The sequence below is a fragment of the Zalophus californianus genome, chromosome 3 (genome assembly GCF_009762305.2).
Source record: "Zalophus californianus isolate mZalCal1 chromosome 3, mZalCal1.pri.v2, whole genome shotgun sequence".
Taxonomy (NCBI): Eukaryota; Metazoa; Chordata; class Mammalia; order Carnivora; family Otariidae; genus Zalophus; species Zalophus californianus.
This window is the reverse complement of record NC_045597.1, coordinates 187,963,053-187,976,860: the sequence shown is the minus strand read 5'-3', so window position 1 is coordinate 187,976,860 and position 13,808 is coordinate 187,963,053. Positions and strand designations below refer to the sequence as shown.

Genomic DNA, 13,808 nt, shown 5'->3' with positions numbered 1-13,808 from the left:
TATCTTAAAAATCACAAGATAATCACAAAAGATTAAAACCGGTAAACCAAGGCAATGGTCAGAAACATGGCAGGATGTCCACTATCACAACCGTTGTTCAACATAGTACGAGAAGTCCTAGCCTCAGCAATCAGACAACAAAAAGGAACAAAAGGCATCTGAATCAGCAAAGAAGTAAAACTCTCATTATTTGCAGATGATATGATACTTTATGTGGAAAACCCAAAACACTCCACCCTAAAACTGTGAGAACCCATACAGGAATTCAGTAAAGTGGCAGGATAGAAAATCAATGTGCAGAAATCAGTAGCCTTTCTATACAACAAGACAGAAGAAAGAGAAATTAAGGAGTCGATCCCATTTACAATTGCACCGAAAACCATAAGATACCTAGGAATAAATCTAACCAAAGAGCCAAAGAACCTGTACTCAGAAAACTATAGAATACTCATGAAAGAAACTGAGGAAGACACAAATGGAAAAATGTTCCATGCTCATGGATTGGAAGAATAAATACTGTGAAAATGTCTATTCTACCTAGAACAATCTACACATTTAATGCAATCCCTATCAAAATACCATCAACTTTTTTCAAAGAAATGGAACAAACAATCCTAAAATTATGTATGGAACCAGAAAAGACCCCGAATAGCCAGAGGAATGTGAAAAAGAAAAGCAAAGCTGGTGGCATCATAATTTCGGACTTCAATCTCTACTACAAAGCTATAAGCATCAAGACAGTACGGTACTGGCACAAAAACAGACACATAGATCAATGGAACAGAAGAGAGAACCCAGAAATGGACCCTCAAATCTATGGTAAACTGGGCGCCTGGGTGGCTCAGATGGTTAAGCGTCTGCCTTCGGCTCGGGTCATGATCCCAGGGTCCTGGGATCGAGTCCCGCATCAGGCTCCCTGCTCCTTGGGAGCCTGCTTCTCCCTCTGCCTCTCTCTCTCTCTCTCTCTCTGTCTCTCATGAATGAATAAATAAAATCTTTAAAAAAAAAAAAAAAAAAATCTATGGTAAACTAATCTTCGACAAAGCAGGAAAAGCATATCCAGTAGAAAAAAGGCGGTCTCTTCAACAAATGGTGTTGAGACAATTGCACAGCCACACGCAGAAGAATGAAACTGGACCACCTCCCTACACCATACACAAAAGCAGACTCAAAATGGATAAAAGACCTAAATGTGAGACAGGAATCCATCAAAATCCTAGAGAACACAGGCAGCAAACTCTTCGACCTCGACCACAGCAAATTCTTGCTAGACAGGTCTCCAAAGGCAAGGGAAACAAACGCAAAAATGAACTATTGGGACTTCGTCAAGACAAAAAGCTTTTGCAGAGCAAAGGAAACAGTCGACAAAACCAAAAGACAACCGACAGGATGGGACAAGATATCTGCAAATGACATATCAGATAAAGGGCTAGTATCCAAAATCTGTAAAGAACTTGGCAATCAACACCCAAAGAACAAATAATCCAGTCAAGAAATGGGCAGAGGACATGAACAGACATTTCTGCAAAGACGACATCCAAATGGCCAACAGACACATGAAAAAGTGCTCAACATCACTCGGCACCAGGGAAATCCAAATCAAAACCTCTATGAGATACCACCTCACACCAGTCAGAATGGCTAAAATTAACAAGTCAAGAAAACGACAGATGTTGGCGAGGATGCGGAGAAAGGGGAACCCTCCTACACTGTTGGTGGGAATGCAAGCTGGTGCAGCCACTCTGGAAAACAGTATGGAGGTTCCACAAGAAGTTAAAAATAGAGCTACCCTATGACCCAGCAATTGCACTACTGGGTATTTACTTCAAAGATACAAATGTAGTGATCCGAAGGGGCACCTGCACCCCAATGTTTATAGCAGCAATGTCCACAATAGTCAAACTATGGGAAGAGCCTATATGTCCATCAACAGATGAATGGATAAAGATGTGGTGTATATATACATTCAATGGAATATTATGCAGCCATCAAAAAAAATGAAATCTTGCCATCTGCAACGACCTGGATGGAACTAGAGGATATTATGCTAAGCAAAATAAATCAATCAGAGAAAGACAATTATCATATGATCTCATGGATATGAGGAATTTGAGAAATAAGACAGAGGATCATAGTGGAAAGAAGGGAAAAATGAAACAAGACGAAACCAGGGAGGGAGACAAACAATAAGAGACTCTTAATCTCAGGAAACAAACTGAGGGTTGCTGGAGGGGAGGGGGGTGGGAGGGATGGGGTGGCTGGGTGATAGACACTGGGGAGGGTATGTGCTAGAGTGAGCGCTGTGAATTGTGTAAGAGTCATGAATCACAGACCTGTACCCCTGACACAAATAATACATTTTATGTTAATAAAAATAAATAAAAATAAAATAAAAATTTAGAAAACAGGCTAGGATTAGGGTTAGCTCACATAAATCCAAACATAAACTAGAAAAAGACTACTAACCAAAGAAAAATCAACAAAGAACAAAAATTAAATATAAATGCAAACATTCTGAAAACTTTTCACTACACTGGGAAAAGAAATGCAAACTACAACAACAGAAGAGGGGCGCCTGGGTGGCTCAGTAGTTCAGTCGTTAAGTGTCTGCCTTCAGCTCAGGTCATGATCTCAGGGTCCTGGGATCGAGCCCCGCATCGGGCTCCCTGCTCGGCAGGAGGCTTGCTTCTCCCTCTCCCACTCCCCCTGCTTGTGTTCCCTCTCTCGCTGTGTCTCTCTCTGTCAAATAAATAAATAAAATCTTAAAAAAAAAAAAAAAAAACAATAGAAGAACATTTTGCCAAATTTGCAGAGAATTTTTTCAGTAAAATTATTCAATGTTGGAAGTGCAGAACGAAGCTTAATGTACACCATCACCTGTTTAAAAGGGGGAAGATATATTTAATATTTCTTGGAAAAATATATGATAAACTTCTAACACTTGCTGCCTTTAGGAAAGGGACGCTGGTGGCTGAGGGAATGGATGGGAAAACAATTTCCTATTACATACTGTTCTGTGAATTTCTATTTTCAAATCACCTAATTTATTTCTTATTCAAACAATAAGTAAATCTGAAAAATAAAAATGCTGAACATGGTGAAAGTTAATAGTAAAATGTTACAGTTATGCCATCAGTGAAACAAGAGATATCCTCATACAAAACTTCTTGAAAGCAATTTAGTGTATGGAACAATCTGCTTTATTTCTGGACTTCTATTCCACTGACCTATAATGTCTATCCTTATGCTGCAGTTTTTTTGGTTTTTGTTTGCTTCTTTTTTATATACTGCAGGTTTTTTGTTGTTGTTTTGGTTTTTAATTTTTTTTTAGTGTTCCATGACTCATTGTTTTATATACTGCAGTTTTGATCACTGTAGCTTTGTATGTAGTTCTGCAATCAAGAAGTATGAGTTTTCCAGCTTTGTTCTTTTTCATAACTGTTTTGACTATTTGGGGTGCCTTGCAATTCCGTATGAATTTTAGGACCAGCTTGTCAATTTCTACCCCAAAAACCACTGGAGTTTCAATGGGGACTGCACCAACAGATTGATTAGCCATGTTAAGTCTTCCAAGGCTGCATGAACACTGATGGCTTCTCAGTTATTTAGATCTTCTTTAATTTCTTTCAAAAGTACTCTGTAGTTTTTATGTAAAAGTCTTACATCTCCTAGGTTAAATTTATTACTATGTAATTTATTATTTTTGATGCTATTGTAAATGAAACTGTTTTCTTGATTCCCTTTGAAGATTGTTATTGCTAGCATATAGAAATACAATTGATTTTGGGGTGTTGATGCTGTATCCTACAACTGTGCTGAATTCATCTACCAGTGCTAATTATTTTTTGTGTGTGGGATTTTATGTTTAGGATTTTCTACATGTAGGATCATGTCACCTGAAAATACACATAATTTTACTTCTCTTCCTATTTGGATGCCTTTTATGTCTTTTTCTCGCCTAACTGCTCTGGCTAGAACTTCGAACACAACATTGGATTATCAGTAGTAAAAGCAGGTAACCTTGTCTTGTTCCCAATTTAGGGGGAAAAGCTTTCAGTCTTCCACAACTGAGAATAGTCTTAGCTGTGGGTTTTTCATAAATGCCCTTAATCATATTGATGAAGGTCCCTGAGTTCTCAGTTCACTGAGGTCCATGAGGTCTCAGTTCACTGAGAGTTTCATCAAGAAAGGTGACAAATTTTGTCAAATACTTTTTCTGTGTCAACTGAGATGCTAAAGTGGTTTTTTCTTCATTCTATTTAGTGGTTTATTACAATGACTTTCTTATGTTGCACCACCCTTGCATTCTGGGGATAAATCCCAGTTGGTCATGGTGTATAATCCTTTTAATACGCTATTGGATTCAGTTTGTATTACTCTATTTTCACAACTAGAGATACACAAAGGAAACAGACTGCAATAAAACATACTAAACGTTAACAAGTAATTATCTCTACATGGTGAGTTTATGGGTGAGATTCTCTCCTATACACCTTTCCGTATTTCCTACAATAAATACAAGTACTTTTATTTATTTTAAAGATTTATTTATTTGAGGTTCACCTGGGTGGCTCAGGTGGTTAAGCATCTGCCTTCCGCTCAGGTCATAATCCCAGGAACTTGGGATCAAGCCCCATGTTCAGCTCTCTGCTCAGTGGGGAGCGTGCTTCTGCCTGCTGCTCTGCCTGTTTGTGATCTCTCTGTCAGATAAATAGTCTTTAAAAAAATTTATTTGAGAGAGAGAGAGCATAAGTGGGAGGGGCAGAGGGAGAGGGAGAGAGAATCTCAAGCAGACTCCACACTGAGTGTGGAGCCCAATGCAGAGCTTGATCCCAGGACCGTGAGATCATGACAACCTGAACCAAAATCAAGAGTCAGCCAGTTAAACAACTGTGTTACCCAGGTGCCCCTGAGTACCTTTCATTAAAAATAATAGTAAGATTTTATTGATGTTAAGGAAAATATAGAGAAATTGTAAAATCAACATGAAAGTCAAACAATCCAATAAAACAATGGACAAAGGACATAAGGAAATCAAAAACCATAATGGCAATAAGGATATGAAAAGGTGCTCAAGCTGCTAGTGACTAGTGAAATAAAAAAAAAAAAACTATCACCACCACTGTTTTGGCCAAACTGTAAAAACCAAGAGCTGGAGGGTTGCATAAAAATAAGACCTCTCATACGTGGCTGGTAAGAGTGCAAAATGGCTTAAGTCACTATAGAAACAAATGTAGCAATACCCACATTACATTACCCATATCTGTGCCTTTGAAAAAACACAAAGAACCAGGTGCCTGGGTAGCTCAGTTGGTTGAGCCACTGTCTCTTGGTTTCAGCTCAGGTTGTGATCTCAGCATCCTGGGATCAAGCCCCATATCAGGCTCAGTATGGGGTCTGCTCAAAATTCTCTCTCTCTCCTTCTATCCCTCCCCACACTTGCACATTCTCTCTCTAAAATAAATAAAATCTTTAAAAAAAAAAATACAAAGAACGAAATCCAACAATTCCAATTTTAAAACAAAGGTTTAAGAATGGTTACTGCAGCATAATTTGCAACAGCAAAATTTCAAAACAACCTAAATATATAACCAGAGGAGACTGGAAAATCTGTAGATTTTCTCACATATGGACTACTATACAGCAGGAATGAACAAACTAAAGCTATGTGTATCAACATAATAAATCTAAAAACCACTATTGAGGGATGCCTGGGTGGCTAACTTGGTTGAGCTTCTGCCTTCAGCTCAGGTCATGATCCCAGGGTCCTAGGATTGAGTCCTACATCGGGCTCCTTGCTCAGCAGGGAACCTGCTTCTCCCTTGGCCTGCCGCTCCCCCTGCGTGTGCACGCACATGCTCTCTCATTCTCTCTGACAAATAAATAAATCTTTAAAAAAAATAAAATAAAAATAAAATAAAAATCATGTATTGAAAGAAAAAAGCAAGCTGCAGAATAAAAACTACAGTTATGTCATCTTCAATATAAAATTCATAACCCTATAAGGGCACTTGTATGGCTCAGCAAGTGACTCTCCATCTCAGGGTTGTAGATTCAAGCCTCACGTTGGGTGTAGAGTTACAAATAAAATCTTTAGGGGCACCTGGGTGGCTCAGCCATTGGGCGTCTGCCTTCGGCTCAGGTCATAATCCTGGGGTCCTGGGATCGAGCCCCACATCAGGCTCCCTGCTCGGCAGGAAACCTGCTTCTCCCCTCCCACTCCCCCTGCTTGTGTTCCCTCTCTCGCTATGTCTGTCAAATAAATAAAATCTTTAAAAAATAAATAAAATAAAATCTTTAGGGGCACGTGGCTAGCTCAGCCATTAGAGCATGTGACTCGATCCCAGGGTTGTAGGTTCGAGTCCCACACTGGACGTAGAGATTACTCAAAAAAATGAAATCTTTAAAAAATAACAATGATAAAATAAAATCTTTTAAAAAATTGATAACCCTATAAAATGAAACTTTTAGGGCATATGGATACACAAACATGTAATGAAAATATTAAACACAAATGAGAAAAATAATATAATTCAAAGTAATCTCTGGGAAGGAAAGAAGGGAAGGGTACACCCACAATATGAGAAATCTTATTTCTTCAAACAAAAAAACCCATAAATACGTAGTAATTTTAAGATTTATATATCTCAATGATAAATATACTGGGATTGGTAATAACATTCTCTATACCTATTTGAAAGACTTCATAGTAAAAATATTTTTAAGAAAATTTAAACCAAAATATTGCCATACGTCAAATCTATTTGAAAAGGAAATTGGCAAATTATGAAAAGGAACTTTTCAGCCATCACTGGAGGCAGTACCCTTTCTTTCTTGTATGCTTTTTATACCAATAAATACCTCTGGCAATGAAAGTATCTGCTGATGATCCTAGATGATACTGAGTTTCATGAATAAAGACAGAACTAGCCTGGTTCAGAAGAAATCATAAACAAAACAAAAACTGTTTATGACACTATGGCGATGAAAATCACAAGAGATTAATATCACAACTTTCTTAGAACTTAACACAGTTGTAATAGAGATATTCTAATAAGCAATAGAGTGATTTCCTCATGCAAAATATGGCAAGAAGGTTTTCACAAAAAGTAATGACGAAATGTTCTAGAATTAGACAGCTGTGACGGTTATACAACTCACGGTTATACAACCCACCAAACGGTATACTTTAAAAGAGTGAATTTTATGACACGAATTATGCCTCGTTTTAAAAAACAAGAACAAGCAATGATGATTCTTCATTTAAAATGGCATTCCACGGGCACCTGGTGGCTCAGTTGGTTGAGCATTGGACTCTTGGTTACAGCTCAGGTCATGATCTCACGGTCATAGGATCAAGCCCCACACCAGGCTCCATGCTCAGCACAGAGTCTGCTTGGGATTCTCTCCCTCTCCTTCTACCCCTCCCCACTCTCATGCACATACACTCTCTCTCTCTCTTTAAAATAAATAAATAAATCTTTAAATGAATCAATAAAGTGGCATTCCAACATTCCAACAAAGTTCTTATTTTTCCATCTTACTACAATGACCATAAGTTCCTTGAAATCAGAAACTCCTATTTATCTTTGGAAAGAGCACACCATAAATAAAAACAACACAAAATCTACCTTCCAGCTGAAAATCTAACTTTCTCACAATATGATTAACAAAAATTGGTGACGGAAGAGCACATTTTTAAGCATATTTTGAGCTGAAGATCTGTATTTTTTCCCTTAGTGGCAGAACGCATTGGTAAGCACGACCAAGTGGGATTTATTCCTGGGCTGCAAGGGTAGTTCAATATCCGCAAATCAATGTGATAAACTACATTACTAAAAGGAAGGACAAGAACCATATGATCATCTCAATAAAGGCAGAAAAAGCATTTGACAAAATACAGCATCCTTTCTGGATGAAAACAGTGCAGGGAAAGAGGGAACATAACTCATATCATAAAAGCCATATATGAAAAGCCCACAGCAAGTATCATTCTCAATGGGGAAAAACTGAGAGCTTTTCCTCTAAGGTAAGGAACATGGCAAGGATGTCCACTATCGCCACTGCTGTTCAACATAATATAGAAGTGGGGCGCCTGGGTGGCTCAGTCGTTAAGCGTCTGCCTTCAGCTAAGGTCATGATCTCACGGTCCTGGGATCAGGCCCCACATCGGGCTCCCTGCTCTGCGGGAAGCCTGCTTCTCCCTCTCCCACTCCCCCTGCTTGTGTTCCCTCTCTAGCTGTCTCTCTCTCTCTGCCAAATAAATAAAATCTTTAAAAAAAAAATAGTATAGAAGTCCTAGCCTCAGCAATCAAAACAACAAAAAGAAATAAAAAGCATCTGAATCGGCAAAGAAGTCGTCAAACTCTCAGTCTTCACAGATGACATGAAACTCTTATGTGGAAAACTCGAAAACTCCACCCCAAAATTGTTAGAACTCGTACAGGAATTCAGCAAAGTGGCAGGATATAAAATCAATGTGCAGAAATCAGTAGCATTTCTATACAACAAGACAGAAGAAAGAGAAATTAAGGAGTCGACCCCATTTACAACTGCACTGAAAACCGTTAAGATACCTAGGCGTAAACCTAACCAAAGAGGTAAAGGATCTGTACTCAGAAAACTATAGAATACTCATGAAAGAAACTGAGGAAGACACAAACAAATGGAAAAACGTTCCATGCTCACGGATCGGAAGAACAAATATTGTGAAAATGTCTATGCTACTTAGAGTAATCTACACATTCAATGCAAACCATATTAAAATACCACCAACTTTTTTCACAGAACTGGAACAAATAATCCTAAAATTATGTATGGATGAGAAAAGACCCAGAATAGCAAAAGGAATATTGAAAAAGAAAACCAAAACTGGTAGCATCACAATTTTGGACTTCAATCTCTACTACAAAGCTGTGGGGTGGGGGGATGGGTTAGCCTGGTGATGGGTATTAAAGAGGGCACATTCTGCGTGGAGCACTGGGTGTTATGCACAAACAATGAATCACAGAACACTACATCAAAAACTAATGATGTAATGTATGGTGATTAACATAACAATAAAAAATTATTTTTAAAAAAAGCTGTAAGCATCAAGACAGTACGGTACTGGCACAAAAACAGACACATAGATCAATGGAACAGAAGAAATGGACCCTCAAATCTATGGTAAACTAATCTTCGACAAAGCAGGAAAAGCATATCCAATAGAAAAAAGGCGGTCTCTTCAACAAATGGTGTTGAGACAATTGGACAGCCTCACGCAGAAGAATGAAACTGGACCACCTCCCTACACCATACACAAAAGTAGACTCAAAATGGATAAAAGACCTAAATGTGAGACAGGAATCCATCAAAATCCTAGAGAACACAGGCAGCAACCTCTTCGACCTCGACCACAGCAAATTCTTGCTAGACAGGTCTCCAAAGGCAAGGGAAACAAACGCAAAAATGAACTATTGGGACTTCGTCAAGACAAAAAGCTTTTGCAGAGCAAAGGAAACAGTCGACAAAACCAAAAGACAACCGACAGGATGGGACAAGATATCTGCAAATGACATATCAGATAAAGGGCTAGTATCCAAAATCTGTAAAGAACTTGGCAATCAACACCCAAAGAACAAATAATCCAGTCAAGAAATGGGCAGAGGACATGAACAGACATTTCTGCAAAGACGACATCCAAATGGCCAACAGACACATGAAAAAGTGCTCAACATCACTCGGCACCAGGGAAATCCAAATCAAAACCTCTATGAGATACCACCTCACACCAGTCAGAATGGCTAAAATTAACAAGTCAAGAAAACGACAGATGTTGGCGAGGATGCGGAGAAAGGGGAACCCTCCTACACTGTTGGTGGGAATGCAAGCTGGTGCAGCCACTCTGGAAAACAGTATGGAGGTTCCACAAGAAGTTAAAAATAGAGCTACCCTATGACCCAGCAATTGCACTACTGGGTATTTACTTCAAAGATACAAATGTAGTGATCCGAAGGGGCACCTGCACCCCAATGTTTATAGCAGCAAAGTCCACAACAGACAAAGTATGGAAAGAGCCCAGACGTCCATCAATAGATGGATGGATAAAGAAGATGTAGTGTATGTATACATATATATATATATATATATATATATATACACACACACATACACAATGGAATACTACTCAGCCATCAAAAAGAAAAAAAAAGAAATCTTGCATTTGCAATGACGTGGATGGGGAACTAGAGTGTATTGTGCTAACCAAAATAAGTCATTCAGAGAAAGACAATTGTATGATCTCACTCATATGTGGAATTTAAGAAACAAAACAGGATCATAGGGGAAGAAAGGCAAAAATAAAACAAGACCAAATCAGGGAGGGAAACAAACCATGAGACTCTTTATCACAGGAAACAAACTGAGGATTGCTCAGGGGTGGGGGGAATGGGGTAACTGGGTGATGGACATTAAGGAGGACACATGATGTAATGAGCACTGAGTATTATATATGACTAATGAATCACTGAACTCTACCTCTGAAACTAGTAATACATCATATGTTAATTCAATTTAAATTAAAAAAAAAAAAAGAATGGGAGCACCTGGGTGTCTTAGTTGGTTAAGCAACTGCCTTTGGCTCAGGTCATGATCCCAGGGTCCTGGGATCAAGCCCACATTGGGCTCCCTGCTGAACAGGGAGCCTGCTTCTCCCTCTCCCTCTGCCTGCCGCTCCCCCACTGCTTGTGCTCTTTCTCTGTCAAATAAATCAATAAAATCTTAAAAAAAAAAAAAAAATGCATTGGTGAGAATTCAGGTTACCAATTACTTCTGAAAAAACAATTTTTCTGAAAAGGCCCTACCTCCCAAAAATACCTATCTACTCAAATAAATTATAAGAGATGGTTCCCATTGTCCTTAAGGATCTAGAAACATCTCCTTACCTCTATATAATACTCAAAAAGCTTCAGAACTAAAGCAGATTCTCATCAACTAAGACAGGCATCCACACTTTCAAGTAAACAGAAAGAAGAAAGCAGACCTGTGGGAATGGAGGGCCTTAGGGCCTAAGTAGTAACTTCCTATTTTCATGACTCGGTGGAAAGGAACAAGGTTTTGACCTAAGGCTCAAAGATAGGCACAAACCTGTTCTTCTTCTGTAAAGGGTACAAGAGCCAACGGAGGCAGGGGCTCCTCCTGTAGGATAGGCAGAAATTCTTTATCCAGTAGGTCTGAAGGTATCTGTATGACCAAATACATGACCATGAAATTAATGCTATCCCTCCAATTACAAAAATTAAAATCCAAGAAAAAACACTCCTTAGTCTATATCTTGGTGATTATTATAAATATGGAGTAAAGCTTATTCAACGACAATTACCTTTAGTAGTACTTACATACTCTAAGAGGGTCAAATATTAAAAACCCCAGGCACCTTCCTCTTCCTCCCATCAGACCACCACTTTCAGATTTGATATACAGCACTAACTCTGGTATTCCAGAGTACAGAGCGGAAGATTAAAAATCCTCACGTTTAACTAAAGGCACAAGGTACTAAAGAGAGTTATGAACAATTTTATCTGTCCTTAGCAACCATCATTAAAATTTGAGATCCCCAATCCATTAATAAAAGTAAAAACAAAGTATATTTTAAAAATACAAAATACCTCTCACTAGTCAGACAGTAAGTGTACTTTACACTGTTTGGGTTTTGATAATTTATAAATCACACAAATATATATTTTAAGATGTTCTCTCAACTAAAAATTGTATATATTTAATACAAAAAGGGAATGAAGAAGAGAAAGCTCCTCTTCTAACTTCTAACTGAAGAGTAAGAGGTGCAACAAAGAGTCTTCCATTCTCAGCCATCAAATTGGGATAGAAATAGACATGAAGGAGGCATTAAGAGGAAATTAAAGTATTAAGTGCTGAATATTCTCCTGTTTCCATAAAGCTTTCTACTCCCGTAACAAAATCTTAGGTCTTCTCTAAAAACTACAGAGCTCCTTACACTTACAAGATGCTCTGTCAATGACTGCCGGTTTCAAAGCAGGAAAAAAGAGAAAAACCATGGGTACTTCAACTATCAATACATCATTGTACATACCCTGAAATCACATTCATAATTCTGAACTGTTTACTTTTCTCTTACCTTGTTATCTTTAAGGAAAAGTGCTAACATTTCTTCTCGACCATAACGATAGTCTGCTAATTTATACTTCGGCAAAGCTGGAGAAAGAGGAGGGGACGTGACACTCCCACCACTGGACAGAGCTCGGAGCCTAGAATAGAAGAGACATAAACTATAAAATGGAAGTGTCAAATATTCTGGCACTAAGAACTTTTATTTTTATACACTATGAAAGTGTTCATTTTAGTTCTTTAAAAGAACAGAAAGAAATCCCATTTTCTCAAGGTATCTAAGATTTTAGCTTTAACATAACCTGTTGTCACAGCACATTAAGAGAGCAGTTCATTGAGAAATAACTAGACGACCATGTGGCAACTTCTTACTTAAAAGGTTATCATGGCATGTCCCTGAGAAGTCTGGGGGTGAAGAGGTGACACTTTTTCAAAATCATAAAAGGAACATGATTAAAACAAAGGTGAAATATCACCTTATACCTATTAGATTAATAAGAATTAATAAATCTGACAATACCAATTAATAAATCTGGAATACCAGTTGTTAGGAAGGATGTAAAACAATGGAAACTTTCAAGTAGTATCTGTGGGATTACAATGGAACCACCACTTCAAAGAATGACCTGCTAACGTTTAATAGTAATATTTGTTAAATAAGAAAGTATGCTTATATAAAAGAAAAAGCGAAACACAGAAGCTTATAAAAAAGATATACATGTAAACCTGCAAATAAATTTATACTGTTTAAGAACACATATAAAATGTAGCAAAAGTATAAAAACAAACATGAATTGACAAACACAAAATTCAAGATAAGGTTCTATCTGCAAAAGGAAGGAGAGTATAAAGGCTGTTTTAATTATACCTGCAATGACTTATTTTCTCAACCATGCTGTATAGAAATGTTTGTTACAATTTTATACTTTTATGCCTATAGTATTTCATGGTTCATTTTTACTGAAGGTAATTAATGATCAGTATACTGAATTTGAAAATGCAGTGAAGGGTTAAAATACAAGAAAAAAATTTTAAGCTGTATTTACTTCTAGGAAAAAATAAAAATATACTCCAAGAGAAATGGAACTGGGGAAAGAGGAGCATTTATAAGATTCTTTTATTTAGGAAAAAAAAAAGTTGGAGGAACCTCAGCAAAAAATTGCAAAAATAAGATCCCACTGAAACACTGTGTCAAACAGCAAGTAGCAAAACTACTATCAGCAGTAGCTCATTATCTGAGGACTGTCTGAAGTTCTATAAAGTAATTAAGTATCAAGGGTAAAGGGGACCAAGGTATTTTACTTCAGTAGCTTAGCCTAAAGGAAAATTCAACAGAAGCATTAAAATATATTCCCCAAATTGCTAAGCTTTATTCACAAAAGCAAAAAAGGGAATGATCTACACATTTAAAAAAATATGAAGGAAAGCAGACATTTCTTGCATGTTATTCAAAGTTATATATGCATAAATATAAAAATGTGTTTACATGTACAATGTAATACCAAAAATAAAGGAGGGGGACGTATTAATAAACTCAAGACTGTTAGGGCATTTTTTCAATGTTTCGATCTTCTCTTTCTACTTAAACATTTATGGACAATTTTGAACATATATAAGAGCATCAACAATTACATAACAAACTCCCACATACCATACTCACCCAGCCCCCAAATCAATAAGCC

The 13,808-nt window shown here is 37.6% G+C and overlaps 1 protein-coding gene across 12 annotated transcripts in view; it reads right to left on the bottom strand.

Annotated features, from left to right (window-relative positions):
- GIGYF2 (GRB10 interacting GYF protein 2) overlaps positions 1–13,808 on the bottom strand; it is a 147,958-nt gene that overhangs the window by 95,848 nt on the left and 38,302 nt on the right. For 11 of the 12 annotated variants that reach the window (XR_003518989.1, XR_003518987.2, XR_003518988.1 and 8 more), the window contains 2 exons: positions 12,137–12,266; positions 11,128–11,223 (listed from right to left, as the gene is read on the bottom strand). Coding sequence is in view for 8 of the 12 variants with exons in the window: in XM_027588411.2 (XP_027444212.1) it covers positions 11,128–11,223; positions 12,137–12,266 (226 nt within the window). In the remaining 4 variants the exon portion in view is untranslated. Of the gene's footprint in view, positions 1–11,127; positions 11,224–12,136; positions 12,267–13,808 lie in introns of those variants that run through there. The other variant, XM_027588418.1, reaches the window with a different exon arrangement.